The sequence below is a fragment of the Bufo bufo genome, chromosome 4 (genome assembly GCF_905171765.1).
Source record: "Bufo bufo chromosome 4, aBufBuf1.1, whole genome shotgun sequence".
Lineage (NCBI taxonomy): Eukaryota > Metazoa > Chordata > Amphibia > Anura > Bufonidae > Bufo > Bufo bufo.
In genome coordinates this window covers 185,268,038-185,288,214 of record NC_053392.1, presented here as the reverse complement: position 1 = coordinate 185,288,214, position 20,177 = coordinate 185,268,038, and the positions used below count along the sequence as shown (strand labels likewise).

The window sequence follows — 20,177 nt, the reverse complement described above, 5'->3', positions numbered from 1 at the left end:
ATGCCCTTAGAATGTAGAAATTGGATGCCACACACGAGTTCGGCGGCATAGAATCTGTCAGAAAAGAAATCAAGTGACTATAATATGGGGATAACACAAGAGACTCACAAATAACAGGTAACATGTTCTTCTTATCACTAACACTTCATGGGACATGTTTGGAGCTGAATGGTGGTTTAAAATCACACACCAAATCACATATTAACACCAATATCACAACACATTGAGGAGATCTGGTTTCCAGTTTTTCATTTAAAGGGATCGTCCCAATTGGACATTTATGGTATGTCAATAGGATCCGCCATAAATGTCCAGTAGGTGTGGATTCTCCTTCTATCATTGGCTCCTTTTTCAATAATGGGGCCCTGCTATGAAGGAAGAGTACACTGCTCCATTCACGGCTATGGGACTTTCGAAAATTGTCAAGGGAGAGCACTCGCCTATCTTTGGAAGTCTCATAGCAGGGATAGAGGTGGGACTTGCACCTATTGAACATTAATGGCTTATTATATCGATATGTAATAAATGCTCAAATGCGAATATCCCTTTAATATCAGGAATATCATGGCAGGGCACATGGGAGAGCAGGTCTCATGAGCGTGATGTGGATATGGCCAGACACTGTATCTAATATTTTATGTCATTTTCTGACTGTTTGGCTGAGGTTTTTATTTAGCCTTACCTTGCACTGGGGATGTCAAGCTGCCCCTTCATCCCTAGGAATTGATGAAAGTCCCCGCAGCCCAAGTAGAACAAGCATCTGTGGCATAGAAGACACCATTACCAAACCATCTACACATATACTATATAGAATACAGCAGTGGCTTCTCTCATCCTTAAAGGGATCTTCCAGTTTCAATAAGTAAAGGTTATTCTTTATACTTTATTTAGGGTTACCTGTTGGGTCATTTGATAAAAGTTTTCTATACTGTACCTTGGTCTGAAATGCAAAGGGTGCATGGACGAGGAAGGGGCTCCCAGATGCCAGCCGTAACACTCGGTGCTCCACCAACACATCCGCCTCATCACAGTCGGCAAGCATGGCTTTCTTCCTGGTGACTTTGACAGCATACTTCTGATGGTTAGAAGTATCCTCTGCCAAGACGACCTTACCATAACTGCCCTGCCCAAGCACATGGTGGAATATTAATCTCTGCACAAACACAGAAACATAGTGGCAATTCTGGGGGAGCTGCTCAACCCCTAACACTGTAGCATGTTTTTCATTGGGGGAGCAGCCCCACCGCATGTGGACCGCAGCTAACGACTATCCCCAGCAAAAAAATGCATACAATGGAGGATGTCGGCCCCAGAATTGCCACTATATTTCTGTGTTTGTGTCTTGTTTTATATGTAGTGTATGTGCCTTTACCTGGCATTCAAACACTCTTTTGCACCTGGTAACCTCCATCACACGGTCTGATATGGGTGTGGCTTACAGTCTTGCTTTGTTCACATTACATTAGTTGTCCTGCTATGCGGTTGTGTGGAAGCTTGGCTGTGAGCTGGATTTCATCACCTTCAGACCTTGTTCACACCATAGTTAGCGTAGTGGTAGGACCCCTTGCCATGCTGAGTGATCGTGACGTGGTGCATGATGGGCTCCGATATTTTCCTGGCAGGAATATATTGGCAAAAGTCTCAGCTTTTAATATCTGCATTTATGACTAGCCAGTATAGTCAGTGGCATATCCGTTTGGTGCATTTTTTCTGTGATTTATAGGAATATTAATCTCTCCCTGATGTTATCGGAGATTGTGCTTCTAGAGCAGGTTGGCCGAACACCACTGTCCTCGATTAGGGCGAAAATAATAGAAAGACATGAGAAGACATTTAAAGGGGTATTTTTTCCATCTAAGGCGTTTTTAGCATGTGTTAAGGCTGGCCGCAGGCTAGCCTGGATTTGTGGGAGGGGCCGGTACCTGTCTTAAGCAGTCTGGCTCTCCCAGGCAGCCTGGATTTGTGGGAGGGGCCGGTACCTGTCTTAAGCAGTCTGGCTCTCCCAGGCAGCACGTCGGCATTCGGACGTCTGCTACTTCCGGGTGTGACGTCATCAGCAAGCGTCCTGCACGAGTCGGATCTCAGAGAAGCCGGGTGTACCTTTCACTTCAGTCTGCAAGCTGTTCAGGTCGTTTTCCATGATAACTGCTTTGTTTGGGGAGCGTGGCAACGTGGAGGAGGGTAGGAGGGTGTGTAGAGAGGGGGAAGTGTGCCGGAGGATCGCTTCTCCTCACTGCGTTCAGGCACATGCAATTCAAGTTTTGGCACCAATGGGCAGCATTGTCACATAGTTGGAGCTCATTGCCTGTCAGCATAACCTGTATCTAAGTTCATACAGGGGCTGCGAGTCATCTGGGCTCAGCAGGTTAAACTCTGGCAGCTGGGTCCTGGTGCCATTACTGAGTTGATTACTTACAAGGTTGCTGCTTGTGCACATGTTTGACACTCATCATACACTACATACATACCTTAGACACATAGTTCGCACATCAGGCAGTTTGACGAAAAAAAAAAAAAAAAAAAGGGTACAAGTGGATTGTTAAATAAAGTAAAAAAAAAAAAAAAAAAAAGTGGGTTGTTCAAATAAAGTCCCCTCCTTTCTGCACCTGGAGGGTGAGCCCGGTGGGGGTGGTGCAGGGAAAATATTCCAATAAATTTCGTTTGATTTATGATTTGTCTGCTCCACATTCTTCCCACGTTCCTAGTCTCAACTCGTTGATTCCGTCCGAGGAATTTTCCTTGAAGTATACTTCCGTAGACCAGGCTATCCAGGTCATTCTTCAAGACAGGCATGGGGGCTTGGCTGTCCAAAGCAGATGTCTCTGATGCGTTCAAACTGCTGCCCATTAGCCCATATCTCTGGCAGTGGCATGGCATCAAATGGAGAGATTCGTACTATTTCACCACCAAGTTGACGTTTGGTTCCTAGAGCAGCCCCAGTCTGTTTGACAGGTTAGCGCAGGCACTGGAATGGATTTTGTTGGAACAGGGTTGCCAGAGTGTCATTCACTACCTGGATGATTTTCTGTTGATCGAAGAACCCTCACAGGCACCTGTTGACTTGCAGGTTCTCTTGCAGGTCTTCAAGGAGTTAAACATTCCAGTGGCCGAACACAAAACAGAAGGGCCTGCGCAGGTTGTCACGTTCTTGGGGATCTCTCTGGATTCACGTGCCATGTCAGCCAGTCTGCCACAAGACAAACGCGACAGAATCAAATCAGGTGTCCGTTCCTTGCTCATGTCTCAGGTTTGCACCAAGAGAGAATTGCAGTCTCTGTTGGGCATGTTATACTTTGCCATGAGGATCATTCCTCAGGGTAGATCATTCATTTCAAGATTGCTAGTCTTATTACAACAGACCAGTGATTTGGACGCATCAGTGCATCTTAATGCTAAGGCCCGAGAAGATCTGTTCATGTAAGACAGATTTCTCAGTGGGTGGAACGGCATTTCCATGTTTATTCCGAGGGCCACTTCTGATTCTCCACACGTATTTTCAGACGCAGCTGCCTCGGTAGGTTTCGCGGCCATATTGGCTCACATTGGTTCGCCGGCTCATGGCCCACACACGTGCTACAGTTGCCGGGGGTTTCTCAGATGTCGGCATTGTTCGAGATCTATCCTATCGTAGCAGCTGCTATAGTCTGGGGGCATAGGTGGTCGGGTCACACGGTGGTTTTCCACACTGACAACATGGCGACCGCAGAGATCATTAACAAGGGCAGATCTAAATCGTTACTTATCATGTCTTTCATGCGTAGATTGACCTGGATAGCTCTGGAACAGGGGTTTCATTTTCATGCCCGGTTTTTGGACGGGGTCAGCAACGTTGCAGCTGATGCTTTATCTCGTTTTGATTTTTCTCGCTTTTTCTTACAGAACCCAGAAGCAGACTCAGTGGGCACCCCGGTACCGGACTGGCGGCTGCTGGTCTTGGATTAGACTCTCTGATGGTGGTCGCCAGTTCACTCATTACCAAGTCTTTGTCGGCCAGTACGTTGCGGTCGTACCGCCGAGCGTGGGTGGTTTTTTCGACTTTAAGTTGGCATATCCTAGAGGTGACACAGGTCAGGTCAAGTATATGGTGGCTTTCGTGCCTTATTGTCATTCGGTATTGGCTTTATCCTACAACACCATTAGGCTATATTTGGCTGGGGTGCAGCATTTTTTGGCACTTCAAGAGCCAGACAGACCCTCTATATTTTCAGCTCACCCGATCAAGGCCATCCTCAGAGGCATTCAAAAGAGCCAGGTCACGGTCAAGTCGGTCCGTCGACCTATTAAGGGGGACACGTTTCTTAGCCTGTCGGAAGTTCTCACATTCTCACCATTCAGAGTCCTTCCCAGCCTGGTGATCAAGGCGGCGATGTACTTGGCGTTTTACGGGTTTTTAAGACCAGGTGAAGTGACACAGGCCAGACAAGGGGCGGTGGCTCTCCGCAAGGGAGATTTAGTCAGGATGGGCAGTAATTCATTGCAGTTGCCTCACAACAAAACAAGGCAGGTAGGTCCCGGCCATGTAGTTAAGTTCTTCCAGACCACAAACGCATGGTGTCCAGTGACAGTCTTGGACAACCTCTTGCTGGCCCTTAGTCTTCACAGCCCCACCGACCCATTACTTCCATTCCCTGTTGGTCCACTGACGTCCAGCCAGTTCATCAAACATATTCGCATCCTGTTGACCAGTGTAGGATTGAATCCGGCTCAATTCTCGGGGCATTTTTTCCGCATCGGTGCGGCATCCGCAGCGTCCAAGCATGGAGTCCCTGTGCATATCATTAAACACTTGGGGCGCTGGCGCTCGGGGTGCTTTGTACGGTATATCCCGGAGCCACAAGCGGAGCTGGTCCAAGCATTCAGTACATTGGCAGAGTAGCACCTAGCACCTCAGGCCTATCCTTCCCTCACTGGTGGGTTTTGCCCCCTTTTTCAGGCATACCGACCTAGTGAGGCCAAGGCACACCTCAGGCCAATTAGGTAGGGGGGTGGTGGTTGGGCATCTTCCACTCGTTTAGGTCCTGACCACAAGTGTTAAGGCTGGCCGCAGGCTAGCCTGGATTTGTGGGAGGGGCCGGTACCTGTCTTAAGCAGTCTGGCTCTCCCAGGCAGCCTGGATTTGTGGGAGGGGCCGGTACCTGTCTTAAGCAGTCTGGCTCTCCCAGGCAGCACGTCGGCATTCGGACGTCCCCTGCCCACCCATTCCCATTCTTCATTCAGTCATTCAACCATCACATTCAGGGTATGCCCCCTTTTTCAGGCATACCGACCTAGTGAGGCCAAGGCACACCTCAGGCCAATTAGGTAGGGGGGTGGTGGTTGGGCATCTTCCACTCGTTTAGGTCCTGACCACAAATGTATTTTCTTGTTTCTTTCTGTAACTCCCATAGACTTCAGTAGAGAGGGCGACATACAAGCACAGCTTCCTATCAGTAGAAGTGTATAGAGAATGCGGCAGCAGGCAGTCAGCAATTGCCAGTCAGCAGTCAGAGGTGGCACCCGCAGCTGTATGGCATTTATGACATTTTCTGTGAATGGGAATATGTTTAACATCTACTTAAACGGATTAACCACTGGAAACATCACACGCATGATATTAGTGATAAATAGTATCAAACCATTAGCACCAATGTCCGATGGTTTAATAGGAATCATTCATGTGTACAGGCAGGTCCGCAAACCTGTCTACCAGTGACGACTTCTAATGGAGGGTTTCGTCCGTCAGCGGCCTCAATTCATTCACACTGGAGGATGGAGGATGTTGATGGATGGAATACTCCATCAGCAGCCATTTGCAGAGCACTGCTCCGGCAGGCAGTATAACGGACCTGGGTGTAAACATTAATTATTCTTAGTAAACCATTGGACATTGTTGCTGATAGGTTAATAATGATTATTATTAGTGGCATGCGTGTGCTGTTCCCACCATGAGCAGAGCATTATATATAGCGGTCAACTTGTTAAAGAGGCATTTCTGTTTCATGATATTGATGATCTCTCCTCAGGAAACGTCATCAATATTTGATCGGCGACGGTGCAACTCCTGTCACCCCCATTCAGCAGGCGTTGACCGGCATGTCATCTACATTGTAGCAGTGATACAGGGTAATTACAGCATCGTGTCCCTCCATTCATTAGGAGGGAGATGTACCCCGTAACACTGAGAAAATACTGAGCAAGTGATTATTCTCACAGTGATTACATTTTCATAGTGATCTTACTGTCACCGATCACTCTTGTAGTAAGTTACTTCTGCTTTGCCACCACTGACTGACTGAAGTATAGTGCTCCCTCACTTTATAAAAAGTTCTTTAGCAGCAACAGCAGGTACGGGGCTGCTTTAATACATTGGTGGGCCCAGTGCAAAGTTTCTTGAGTGGGCATCCCCCCCTTCCCCCGACTCTCCATCTGTCTGGCCTGTATACTTCAGTTTTCTTTAGGAGTGTGGAACAGCGCAGTAGACGACCCTATCCCATACAACAGAATCCAGCACATCTAAATAAATACAGACTCAGACCAGATCCCAAAATAAATACAGACCCCACACCAGGTGCCTTAAAAGGGTGTCCCACCATTACATGTCACACTCATTTTATAGATGACAAAGGGAAGCCTATGTGCCATTACCATGCTGCTTATCCACTGAAGTTATGACATTTGCTTATACAGAGATCCCTCAAATGACAATATTAGGGCTCGTTCACACGAAAGTATTTTGCGTTCCGTATACGGGCCGTTTTCTGCATTCCGCATACGGTCCGAATACGGAATCATTCATTTCAATGGGTCCGCAAAAGATGCGGACAGCACTCTGTGTGCTGTCCGCATCTGTTGCTCTGTCCCGTGGCCCCGCAAAAATTATGAGTCCTGTCCTATTCTTGTCCGTTTTGCGGATAAGAATAGGCATTTCTATAATAGGCCTCCTGTTCCGTTCCGTAAATTGCGGAAGGCACACGGGAGGCATTTGTTTAAATTGCGGATCCGCTAAAAACGCCACGGTCGTGTGAACAAGCCCTTAATCGGTTCTGGGACGACCATTGTATGTTGAGTCTATAACTCTATGGAAAACCAGCAATTGGTTACAAAGCCCAAAAATGTATTTTATGTGCTCCTAACACCTCTCACAATGCATATATACAGTACAGACCAAAAGTTTGGACACACCTTCTCATTCAAAGAGTTTTCTTTATTTTCATGACTATGAAAATTGTGGATTCACACTGAAGGAATCAAAACTATGAATTAACACATGTGGAATTATATAAATTACAAACAAGTGTGAAACAACTGAAAATATGTCATATTCTAGGTTCTTCAAAGTAGCCACCTTTTGCTTTGATTACTGCTTTGCACACTCTTGGCATTCTCTTGATGAGCTTCAAGAGGTAGTCCCCTGAAATGGTTTTCACTTCACAGGTGTGCCCCGTCAGGTTTAATAAGTGGGATTTCTTGCCTTATAAATGGGGTTGGGACCATCAGTGGCGTTGAGGAGAAGTCAGGTGGATACACAGCTGATAGTCCTACTGAATAGACTGTTAGAATTTGTATTATGGCAAGAAAAAAGCAGCTAAGTAAAGAAAAACGAGTGGCCATCATTACTTTAAGAAATGAAGGTCAGTCAGTCAGCCGAAAAATTGGGAAAACTTTGAAAGTAAGGGCTATTTGACCATGAAGGAGAGTGATAGGGTGCTGCGCCAGATGACCTGGCCTCCACAGTCACCGGACCTGAACCCAATAGAGATGGTTTGGGGTGAGCTGGACCGCAGAGTGAAGGCAAAAGGGCCAACAAGTGCTAAGCATCTCTGGGAACTCCTTCAAGACTGTTGGAAGACCATTTCAGGGGACTACCTCTTGAAGCTCATCAAGAGAATGCCAAGAGTGTGCAAAGCAGTAATCAAAGCAAAAGGTGGCTACTTTGAAGAACCTAGAATATGACATATTTTCTGTTGTTTCACACTTGTTTGTTATGTATATAATTCCACATGTGTTAATTCATAGTTTTGATGCCTTTATAGTCATGGAAATAAAGAAAACTCTTTGAATGAGAAGGTGAGTCCAAACTTTTGGTCTGTACTGTATGCCCCATTACCTGTTTTTCATGTCTGTGCTTTCTTTCCCCCTGTCTGGGTATCAGAGTATCCTGGCAGGTCTGTTTACATTCAGTGCTTCCTGTTTTCTTCACTACCTAGCTTTATTTATAAACAAGCCTGGCTGCTCTGCAGAGTGATGAGTCGCAGGCTAACCCCGCCCCCACACTGGTCAGTCTGCAGGAGGTACGACCACTACACCTCCTGTGACCATCTTTCTACACCCATACATGAATCCTGCTAGTTTCTTGCTTGTCTCTTGCTATATCACATCACTAACAGTCCATAGGCTTCTTCCTCACCATCTAGAAGTGCAATAAACAGCAAGCACATAAAAATTTATCTGTATGTAATCCTATCATGTACGATATAGCCTGCTATGACTGTAACATTATCTGTTGTGTGATACTGCCTGCTGTGCTGTGTATCTAATCCCATCTTGTATGATACTGTCTGGTGTGGTGTGTATCTAAGCCTATCATGTCCAATGCTGTTCATTGTGCCTATGTCTCTAAAGCTTATTGTACACAAACGTGTGCGCTCCATGGCCGTATTGCGGACCGGATTTGCGGATCCGCTATAAACGGGCAGCGTTACATGTGCATTCCGCATTACGAATGCGGACCAATTCACTTCCATGGGTCCGCAAATCCGGAGATGCGGAATGGTACGGAACGGAAGCACAGAACGGAACACTGCGGAAGCACTACAGAGTGCTTCCGTGGGGTTTTGTCCCGTACTTCCGTTCCACAAAAAGATAAAACATGTCCTATCGTTTTGCGGAACGGCTGGATCGCGGACCCATTAAAGTGCATGGGTCCGCGTTCCGCTGCGGATGCCTAATGGTGGGTGTTCGGGGCCATAGCACAGATCGTGTGCAAGAGGCCTAAGGGTACTTTCACACTTGCGTTGCTGGATTCCTGCAATCTGTATGCAAACGGATACCATTTGTGGACGGATCCGGATGCGGATCCGTCTCACAAATGCATTGCAATACTAGATCCGTCTCTCCGTTTGTCATCCAGAAAATCGGATCCGGTATTTATCTTTTTCACATTTTTAAAGGTCTGCGCATGTGCAAACCGCAAAACCGGATCCGTTATTCCAGAACACTTGGGCATTAATGCAGTTCAATGTAAAATAATGCTGTATCTGGCAAGTGTTCCGGAATTTTGGATGGAGAAAATACCGCAGCATGCTGCAGTATTTTCTCCGTCCAAAAACCGTACAGTGACTGAACTGAAGACATCCTGATGCATCCTGAACGGATTGCTCTCCATTCAAAATACATTAGGATAAAACTGATCAGTTTTATTCCAGTATTGAGCCCCTAGGACGGAACTCAATACCGTAAAAGTTTAACGCAAGTGTGAAAGTACCCTAAGTCTGTCATCTGCCCTGCAGTCTACTGTTCTCGTATCAAAGATTTTTATATGTGGTTCTGTCTGCTGAGCTGTGTATCTAAGGCCTCATACACATGACTGTATCCATTTGATGGTGTGCAAATCACGGATGTGCAAAACAAGGATACCATCATTGACTTCAATAAGTTTGTAGTTAGCATTTTGAGGACCAGAATACGACATCCCTTGTGGAAAAGACATGCAGATGTTGAAAGCACACGGATGGTGCAGATCCACGTTTTCAAGCCCCCAAAAAATACAGTCATGTGCATGAGCCCTATTATGGGCCATTAACATAGCGGGTTTTACCTCTGGATTTTGGTGTGGACAGCCTCAACGAAAAGGAAGGAAGGAAGGAAGGAAAGAAAGAAAGAAAGAAAGAAAGGAAGGAAGGAAAGAAAGGAAGGAGAGGAAGGAAGGAAGGAAAGGAAGGAAAGGAAGAAAGGAAGGAAAGGAAGAAAGGAAGAAAGTTAGGAAAGAAAGAAAAGAAGGAAAGGAAGGAAGGAAGGAAAGGAAGGAAGGAAAGGAAGGAAAGAAGGAAAGGACGGAAGGAAGGAAAAAAAGGAAGGAAGGAAAGGAAGGAAGGAAAGGAAGGAAGGAAAGAAGGAAAGGAAGGAAGGAAGGAAGGAAAGGAAGGAAGGAAGGAAGGAAAGGAAGGAAGGGAAGGAAGGAAGGAAAGAAAGGAAGGAAGGAAGAAAAGGAAGGAAGGAAGGAAGGAAGGAAGGAAGGAAGGAAGGAAGGAAGGAAGGAAGGAAGGAAGGAAGGAAGGAAGGAAAGGTAGGAAGGAAGGAAAGGTAGGAAGGAAAAAAGGAAAGGAAGGAAAGAAAGGAAGGAAGGAAAGGAAGGAAAGAAAGGAAGGAAGGAAAGAAGGAAGGAAGGAAGGAAGGAAGGAAAGGAAGGAAGGAAAGGAAGGAAGGAAAGGAAGGAAAGAAGGAAAGGAAGGAAGGAAAGAAGGAAAGGAAGGAAGGAAAGGAAGGAAGGAAGGAAGGAAAGGAAGGAAGGAAGGAAAAAAAGGAAGGAAGGAAGGAAAGGAAGGAAGGAAAGGAAGGAAGGAAAGGAAGGAAAGAAGGAAAGGAAGGAAGGAAAGAAGGAAAGGAAGGAAGGAAAGGAAGGAAGGAAGGAAGGAAGGAAAGGAAGGAAGGAAAAAAAGGAAGGAAGGAAAGGAAGGAAGGAAAGAAAGGAAGGAAAGAAGGAAAGGAAGGAAAGGAAGGGAGGAAAGGAAGGAAGAAAGGAAAGGATAGAAGGAAGGAAAGGACGGAAGGAAGAGAAGGGAGGAAAGAAGGAAAGGAAGGAAGGAAAGGAAGGAAGGAAAGGTAGGAAGGAAGGAAAGGTAGGAAGGAAGGAAAGGAAGGAAGGAAAGGAAAGGAAGGAAAGAAGGAAGGAAGGAAAGGAAGGAAAGAAGGAAGGAAGGAAGGAAGGAAAGGAAGGAAGAAGAAGAAAGGAAGAAAGTAAAGGAAGGAAGGAAGGAAAGGAGGAAGGAAGGAAGGAAGGACAGGAAAGAAAAGAAAGAAAGGAAGGAAGGAAAGAAAGGGAGGAAAGAAAAGGAAAGGAAGGAAAGGAAAGGAAGGAAGGAAAAGAAGGAAGGAAAGGAAAGGAAGGAAAGAAAGAAAGAAAGAAAGAAAGGAAAGAAGGAAAAGAAGGAAGAAAAAAGGTTGAAGGAAAGAAGAAAAGGAAGGAAGGAAAGGACGGAAAGAAAGTAGGAAGGAAGAAAGGACGGAAGGAAGAAGGAAAGGATAGAAAGGAGCGAAAGGAAAAGGAAGGAAAGGATGGAAAGAGAAGCAAAGGACGGAGGAAGGAGGGAAAGGACGGAAGGAAGGTAGGAAGAAATGAAAGGGAAGGGAAGGAAAGGATGGAAAGAAGGAAAGGACGAAGGAGGGAAAGGACGGAAGGAAGGTAGGAAGAAATGAAAGAAGGAAAGGAAGGAAGGAAGGGAAAGAAGGAAAGGAAAGGAAGGAAGGAAGGAAGGAAGGAAAGGAAAGGAAGGAAGGAAGGAAAGGAAGGCAGGACGGACGGAAAGAAGTAAGGGAAAGGAAGGAAGGAAGAAAAGGAAAGAAAGAAAGAAAGGAAAGAAGGAAGGAAAGAAGGGAAGGAAGGAGGAAGGAAGGAAGGAAAGGAAGGGAAGAAAGGAAGGGAAAGAAGGAAAGGAGGAAAGAAAGGAAGAGAAAGGAAGAGAAAAGGAAGGAAAGGAAGGAAGGAAAGAAGAAAGGAAGGAAGGAAGGAAAGGATGGAAAGAAGGAAAGGACGGAAGGAAGGAAAGGACGGAAGGAAGGAAAGGATGGAAGGAAGGAAGGAAAAAAAGGAAGGAAGGAAAGGACGGAAGGAAGGAAAGGACGGAAGGAAGGAAAGGAAGGAAGGAAGAAAGGAAGAAAAAAAGGAAGGAAGGAAAGAAAGGAAAGAAGGAAAGGAAGGAAAGAAGGAAAGGATGGAAAGAAGGAAAGGATGGAAGAAAGTAAAGAAAGGAAGAAAGTAAAGGAAGGAAGGAAAGGAAGGAAGAAAGGAAAGGATGGAAGGAAAGGAAGGAAGAAAGTAAAGAAAGGAAGAAAGTAAAGGTAGGAAGGAAGGAAAGGACGGAAGGAAGGAAAGGAAGGGAGGAAAGAAGGAAAGGAAGAAAGAAAGGAAAGGACAGAAGGAAGGAAAGGACGGAAGGAAGGAAAGGATGGAAGGAAGGAAAGGAAGGAAGAAAGGAAAGGACGGAAGGAAGGAAAGGACGGAAGGAAAGGACGGAAGGAAGGAAGGAAAGGACGGAAGGAAGAAAGGAAGGAAAGGATGGAAAGAAGGAAAGGAAGGAAGAAAAGGACGAAAGGAAGAAAAGGACGGAAGGAACAAAGGAAGGAAAGAAAGGAAGGAAAGGACGGAAGGAAGGAAAGGATGGAAGGAAGGAAAGGTAGGAAGGAAAGGAAAGAAAGAAAGAAAGAAAGAAAGAAAGGAAAGAAGGAAAGGAAGGAAGGAAAGGAAGGAAAGGAAGGAAGAAGAGGAAAGAAGAAAAGAAAGGAAGGAAGGAAGAAAAGGAAGGAAGGAAAGGAAGGAAGGAAGAAAAGGAGGGAAGGAAAGGAAGGAAGGAAGGAAGGAAGGAAGGAAGAAAAGGAGGGAAGGAAAGGAAGGAAGGAAGGAAGGAAGGAAGGGAAGGGAGGAAAGAAGGAAAGGAAGGAAGGAAGGAAGGAAGGAAAGAAAGGAAGGAAGGAAGGAAGGAAAGGAAGGAAAGGAAGGAAAGAAGGAAAGGAAGGAAAGAAGGAAAGGACGGAAGGAATGAAAGGACGGAAGGAAGGAAAGGACGAAAGGAAGGAAGGAAGGAAAGGAAGTAAGAAATGAAAGGACAGAACAAAGGAAAGGACGGAAGGAAGAGAAGGGAGGAAAGAAGGAAAGGAAGGAAGGAAAGGAAGGAAGGAAAGGAAGGAAGAAAGGAAAGGAAGGAAGGAAAGAAAGAAAGAAAAGAAAGGAAGAAAGGAAAGGAAGGAAGGAAAGAAAGAAAGAAAAGAAAGGAAGAAAGGAAAGGAAGGAAGGAAAGAAAGGGAGGAAAGGAAGGAAGGAAGGAAGGAAGGAAAGGAAGGAAGGAAAGGAAGGAAGGAAAGTAGGAAAGGAAGGAAGGAAGGAAAGGAAGGAAGAAAGTAAAGAAAGGAAGAAAGTAAAGGTAGGAAGGAAGGAAGGAAGGAAGGAAGGAAAGAAAGAAAGGAAGGAAGGAAAGAAAGGGAGGAAAGGAAGGAAAGGAAGGAAGGAAAGGAAGGAAGGAAAGGTAGGAAGGAAAGGAAGGAAGGAAAGAAAGAAAGAAAGAAAGAAAGAAAGGAAAGAAGGAAAAGAAGGAAGGAAAAGAAGGATGAAAGGAAGAAAGGAAAGGAAGGAAGGAAAGGAAGGAAAGAAAGGAAGGAAGGAAGAAAAGGACGGAAGGAAGGAAGGAAGGATAGAAAGGAGGAAAGGAAGGAAGGAAAGGATGGAAAGAAGCAAAGGACGGAAGGAGGGAAAGGACGGAAGGAAGGTAGGAAGAAATGAAAGGAAGGAAGGAAAGGATGGAAAGAAGGAAAGGACGGAAGGAGGGAAAGGACGGAAGGAAGGTAGGAAGAAATGAAAGGAAGGAAGGAAAGAAAGAAAGGAAGGAAGGAAAGAAAGGGAGGAAAGAAGGAAAGGAAGGAAGGAAGGAAGGAAGGAAGGAAAGGAAGGAAGAAAGGAAAGGAAGAAAGAAAGGAAAGGAAGAAAGGAAGGAAAGGAAGGGAGGAAAGAAGGGAAGGAAGGAAGGAAGGAAAGAAAGGAAAGGAAGGAAGGAAAGGAAGGAAAGAAAGGAAGGAAAGAAGGAAAGGGAGGAAAGAAAGGAAAGGAAGGAAGGAAAGGAAGGAAAGAAAGAAAGGAAGGAAAGAAGGAAAGGGAGGAAAGAAGGAAAGGAAGGAAGGAAAGGAAGGAAGGAAGGAAAGAAGGAAAGGAAGGAAGGAAAGAAGGAAAGGAAGGAAGGAAGGAAGGAAAGGAAGGAAAGGAAGGAAGGAAAGGAAGAAAGGAAAGGAAGGAAAGGAAGGAAGGAAGGAAGGAAAGAAAGAAAGAAAGAAAGAAGGAAAGGAAGGAAGAAAGGAAAGGACGGAAGGAAGGAAGGATGGAAAGGACGGAAGGAAGGAAAGGAAGGAAGGAAGGATGGAAAGGAAGGAAGGATGGAAAGGAAGGAAGGAAGGAAGGGAAGGAAGGAAAGGTAGGAAGGAAGGAAGGAAGGGAAGGAAGGAAAGGTAGGAAGGAAGGAAGGAAGGAAGGAAGGAAAGGACGGAAGGAAAGGAAGGAAGGAAGGAAAGTAAGGAAGGAAGAAAAGGAAGGAAGGAAGGAAGGAAAGGAAGGAAGGAAGGAAGAGAAGGAAAGGAAGGAAAGGAAAGGAAAGAAGGAAAGGAAGGAAGGAAGGAAGGAAGGAAAGGAAGGAAAGGAAGGAAGGAAGGAAGGAAGAAGGAAGGAAAGGAAGGAAGAAAAGGAAGGAAGGACAGGAAGGAAGGAAGGACGGAAGGAAGGAAGGAAGGAAAGGAAGGAAAGGAAGGAAGAAAGAAAGGAAAGGACGGAAGGAAGGAAGGAAGGAAGGACATGAAGGAAGGAAGGAAGAAAGGAAGGACAGGAAGGAAGAAAGGAAAGGAAGGAAGGAAGGAAGGAAAGGAAGGAAGGAAAGAAGGAAGGAAGGAACGGAAGGAAGGAAGGAAGGAAGGACAGAGGAAGAAAGACGAAACGAAGACAGGAAGGAAGGAAAGGACGAAGAAGGAAGGAAGGAAGAAGGGAAGGAAGGAAGGAAGGAAGGAAAGGAAAGAAAGGAAGGAAGGAAAGGAAGGAAGGAAAGGAAGGAAGGAAGGAAGGAAAGAAAGAAAGAAAGGAAGGAAGGAAGGAAGGAAAGGAAGGAAGGAAGGAAGGAAGGAAAGGACGGAAGGAAGGAAAGGAAGGAAGGAAGGAAAGGAAGGAAGGAAAGGAAGGAAGGAAGGAAGGAAGGAAAGGAATGAAAGAAAACGACGGAAAAAAGGAAGGATAGGACGGAAAAAAGGAAGGAAAGGACGGAAGGAAGTAAGGAAAGGAAGGAAGGTAAGGAAGGAAGGAAAGAAAGAAAAAAGAAAGGAAGAAAGAGAAAAGAAAGAAGGAAAGAAAGGAAGGAAGTAAGGAAGGAAAGGAAGGATGAAGGAATCAAGGAAATGAAGGAAAGGAAGGAAGGAAGGAAGGAAAGGAAGGAAGGAAAGGAAGGAAGGAAGGATCCACAGTGCCATCTATAGAGCCCCACAGTGCCATCCACAGTGTGTCCCACAGTGCCCCTATTGTCATCCACAGTGCCCTCCACAATGCCATCCAGAGTGTCCCACAGTGCCATCCACCATGCTCCCCACAGTGCCTGTCCACTGTGCCATCCACAATGGGCCCCATATTGCCATCCACAGTGACCCCCCGGCAGTGCCATCCATTGTGTGCCCCACAGTGCTATCCAGAGTGCCCCACAGCATAGTGACAGCACAGAGGCTGATCACTATGTGTTGACTTTTAGTTTGGACCCGCCTACAACATGGGGCTTCTTTTAGTTTTTTCCAGGACCACTGTTAGTTCCCAGTCCGCCCTTGTGTGCATGAGTGAGAAAAGTATAGCTTCAAAGGCTGGACCCCGCCCCCAACACTCACACCTGCATCATCCCCTGAAGACGCTGTGTTACAGCGAAACATGTCGGGATTCAGGGAGTGTGAGAGTTAGCTTTTTAGGCAGTGATATGCGGGAGAAGCTCTAACAATAGTACTAACAAAGCTACTACTATAGCAGCAGCGAACCATAGAGCCTAGATCTCAACAGATGCAGTCAGCATAGAAGGCAGTGGCTATAAGGAGTGTATAGGAGATGGAGAGAGATTGATATGAAGCGAGAGGAGGAATAAAGAATCAATAGGTGCTACTACCAGTGCACCAGCACAATACATGTCCCTATATACCTAAGGGAATGGTAATAAACAATACATCCTGACGCTCCGCGAACGCATCGTCTCCATAGAGAGGGTAATAAAGAACAGAACAACCTCTCTTCACCCTCCCCTCCCCCTGCCCTCCCCCCTGTTCTCAATAGTTGTTACACACAAACAGGAGAAAAAAAGAGCCATATATCAAGAAGGTCGCAGAAAATGCTATGTACTATTATAAGAATATACATTACTAAGAGCAAAGAAAATAGAGCCACTCCGCATCACTGATAGTTTTAAACAATGTCTTTAGCATAGTAATAACATGAACATTGAATAAAAGGTCAGTATTTATTAAAGGAATAAAATAAAAGTGAAGTTTTAAAAGGAAAAACAGTACTTGATCCAAGAACGTAAATAGGTCCCTAGGGACCACTACCTAGCAAATGTAAAGTCTAAAACGTTGACAAGTACTGTGAGGTCAAAAGCTATACAAATTTGTAAAAGAAAAGTATAGGCGTCACATATCAGCGTGTGCGCCGACAAGACTGCTGGCTTCCCTGGCACATGCGCAATAGTGTACAGGGGTCGGGAAAAAAGAAGGCCGGCAGGAGGAGGTGACGTCAGTGATGACGCACTGTCCCCTCTTTCACAGAGGAAGAGAAGAAGACGGGCTATCCTTTCCTCCACAGGCAATTTTCAAGAAAGATTTCTAACTTGGGGCTGGAAAACCCCTTTAAGGAAAACAGACAGGAATAGATGCTGGAAGCTGTAAATCACTCTCTATGGTGAGGACATCGGCTTCTTCAGGGTCTTGCATAGTACATAGATGTACCAGACAAGGGGGCAGTACAGAACTTGTAGTACTGCAGAGGAGCTACTAGACAAACGATAAAGGTGTTTTACCAGAGAAATAGCCATACTAATTGTTTGGATCTGAGCCTCAGGCATTGTATGTTGAGTCTGGTTTCAACTTACAATGGCCCAGAAAAGACCATTGTAAGTGGAAAATACTGTATCCTGAGGCCATTGTATCTTGAGGGATCATTGTATAGTATGGTGCCACCTGGTGCTTAAATGAGCACTTTCATGTACTGAGCTGAGTGCTGCTGGTCGCACGTTCTTCACTGTGATCACTGCAGAGGAGCTAATAACAAATGGCTTCTTCCATGCAGAAGGTCGTATCTAATTGACTGCTCTGCAGGGAACAGAGGATCATTATGCAGAGCAGAGACCTGAGCATGTGTGACCAGCATTACTCAGCTCAGCAAATGGATGTGCACATTGCTATATAATTTGAACACCAGGTGGCACCATACTTTCTAAGTAAATGGCATAACTCTTATAACTCTTAACTGAATCGTTTATTTGTCTGGTTGTTTCATTTTGGTGACCTATTCTGGAGATAGGTCATCCATTTTAAAATCTGAGAAAAATTCCCATTTACCATGTAAAATATGTAAACAATAATAAATAACATAATTGTTTTATTCCACACAGTGAACATGAAAAAAAAAAGCTGCCCACAATTGCTGGTTTTTGGTTACTCACCTCCCAAAAATGATTAAGAGGTGATCAAAAAATCATACTTACCCAGAATGGAACCAATAAAAACTAGCACGCAGACTGGAAAAAAGCCCTGTCCTTCCACAGGCTCCATGGATGGTGAAATACCAAAGTTATGGGTCTTAGAACATAGTGACAAAGTGTTTTTTAAAGCTTTTTATTTAATAAAACATATTAAACTCCACATTTGGTATCACTGTAATTGGTCACAGAATACAGATAACATCCGGGGCGCATCTATAATTAGGAAAGTGAGGCGGTGGGCTAGGACAGCAGGGGCGGTAATTTAGCCTCCAGCCCTGCAGACATCTGTGTGTTTGGGGATTATTGGATATCACGGTTCAAACCGCAAAACAAAACCGCGATGTACAATGACCCCCCTAGGCATTGTGTAGATACCACAGTATGAAGGACGTTTGGAATGGAAAGTCAGAAACTCCACAGAGAGAAGATGATGGAAACCTTTGTATTTCTTCTGTATGTTGGGTCTATTCGGATTTGACTTACAAATACTAACCCAAATACACAAGTGTGAAAGTGACTCTTCAAAAAGAAGTTCTGCAGCAGCTGAAGTCAGTATCATAAAGAATAATGTTCTCAAAACCACAAAGCAGCACCTTTTCCGCTGTGTTTTTTGTACGCAGCTTGCGGAGGAGAATTCAGAATTTCTCATTCACTTTGCTGGTTCTGTACAACGTTGCGGATTTGTCACACGGAAATCTGCGAGATCAAATCTGCAGCGAATCAGTCACGTGTGACTGCAGCCTTGGGGCCTTGGAGGAAATCTTTACATAGATGGACATTAAAAACATTTTTTGACATCCTGTTCCCTTAAGAAACAAATGTAATCAGTAAAAGCAGAGCCCCTTTAACTGTCAGGTATAGGCAGGTGAATAGCGGTGTATTGAGGAGCCAGAACGTGTCCAGTATCACTGCCCTGCAGCCTGACCCCATGTCTGCAGGGTCTGACCAGAAGCAGATTTCTATGTAAGGGGGTTGTTGTTGTTTTTTTCCCAGTAAACTTTATTAACAACATGACAACTTCACCTAAAGACAAGCATCCATATGAATACACATAGTGATGTAGTAACTGTAATATCCAGATAAAATGGTTATTCTACCACTAGTCCTATGTACTGATCACCTGATGTGTCCTGTGCTCTGACCCAGCACACGTATGTCATGTAACACTGCTGCTTACTGAATGATGTGACTGATACCAGGAATACATTATACAGGGCTGCTACATGGGCCATACCATTCTATAGGGGTCAACCACCTGATATTAGAAAGGTATGTAGACATGTGCTTGGTGTGCAGCCTTGTATGTTGATATGGACATGATGGGGGACATTTATCAAACTGGTGTAAAGTAGAACTGGCCTTGTTGCCCATAGCAACCAATCAGATTCCACCTTCCATTTTCCAAAGGAGTTGTCAAAAATAAAAGGTGTAATCTGATTGGTTGCTATGGGCAACTAAGCCAATTCAAATTTACACTAGTTTGATCAATCTCCCCCGATGACTTCTAATCACTTACAATAGGGGGCACATTGTCCCATGTATCAGAATCACTCCCGTGCATGCAGGGTTGTTACTGTGTTGTACTATACACAATACAGGCTGCTGTTTGTGACAGCCTGAATTCTCTCCATGCACAGGCTCTGCTGACAACTCATACAGGACACTTTAATAACATTAAAGGAAATAATTACTGAACATATAACTGTATAAGGCCTCATGCACACGACCGTTGTTGTGTTCTGTGTCCGTTGTTCCGTCTTCCGTGATTTTCTGCGGACCCATTAACTTTCAATGGGTCCGTTGAAAACTCGGAAAATGCACCGTCTGTCATCCGCGTCCGTGATCCGTGTTTCCAGTCCGTCAAAAAAATATGACCTGTCCTATTTTTTTCACGGACAACGGTTAGCGGACCCATTCAAGTCAATGGGTCCGTGAAAAAACACGGAGGCACACAAGATTGTCATCCGCGTCCGTGATCCGTTTTTTTCCTATCATTTGCAAGGCAAACTTGACTTTTTTTTTCCACTTTTCATGTCTGGTGATCCTCCAAAAATCAAGGAAGACACACGAAAACAAAAACGGAAACGAATCACGGAACAACGGAACCCCGTTTTGCGGACCGTGAAAAAATACTGTCGTGTGCATGAGGCCTAAGGCCCAAATTCACACCCTCCCTGCCCTAGACCAGTATCTAAATACCCTAACCAAGGCAGAAAAGACTTGTTGGCGCTCCCAGGATACATACCGCTAGCACCCCTCCCCCACCCCTAGTAACACCCCAGCTATAAATGTGGAATCCCCCTTCTTCTGCTCTGTCTCAGGTCTTAGCTCTACAGAACAGATTAATGTGAAGTTAGGGCCTCATTCAGACGGCCGTCTCCTATCCGCAAAAATGCGGATCTGTTTTTTTGTGGATTAGATGCTAACCCATTCACTTCTATGGGGCCCCTTTTCTATTCCACGGTTCCGCAAAACAAATGAAACATGTCCTTACTTGTCCATGAAATTAGGACTTGGCCCATTGAAGTCTATGGGTCCCGCAAAAAATACTGAATGCTATCCGTTTTGTGGTCGAATCGTTTTCTTGCGGAATCCGCAAAAAACTGATAGAATTCAGTATTTTTGCAGACAGCATAGGCGTCTGAAGGAGCCCTTATACTATTGCAATTGTGTTCAGGATGTGTAGCTTCTGTATTCTTTGTATGTGTGCATCTACCTGAGACTCTGGTC

At 45.1% G+C, this 20,177-nt stretch overlaps 1 protein-coding gene across 1 annotated transcript; it reads left to right on the top strand.

The window, feature by feature from the left end:
* Positions 1-1,040: 1,040 nt before the first annotated feature.
* LOC120999095 (protein PXR1-like) lies at positions 1,041-11,879 on the top strand (the record flags this gene model as incomplete). Its single annotated transcript, XM_040429966.1, has 3 exons — positions 1,041-1,055; positions 11,154-11,380; positions 11,603-11,879. Coding segments are annotated over exons 1-3 (519 nt in total), but the record flags the coding sequence as incomplete, so codon positions are not given.
* Positions 11,880-20,177: the final 8,298 nt, after the last annotated feature.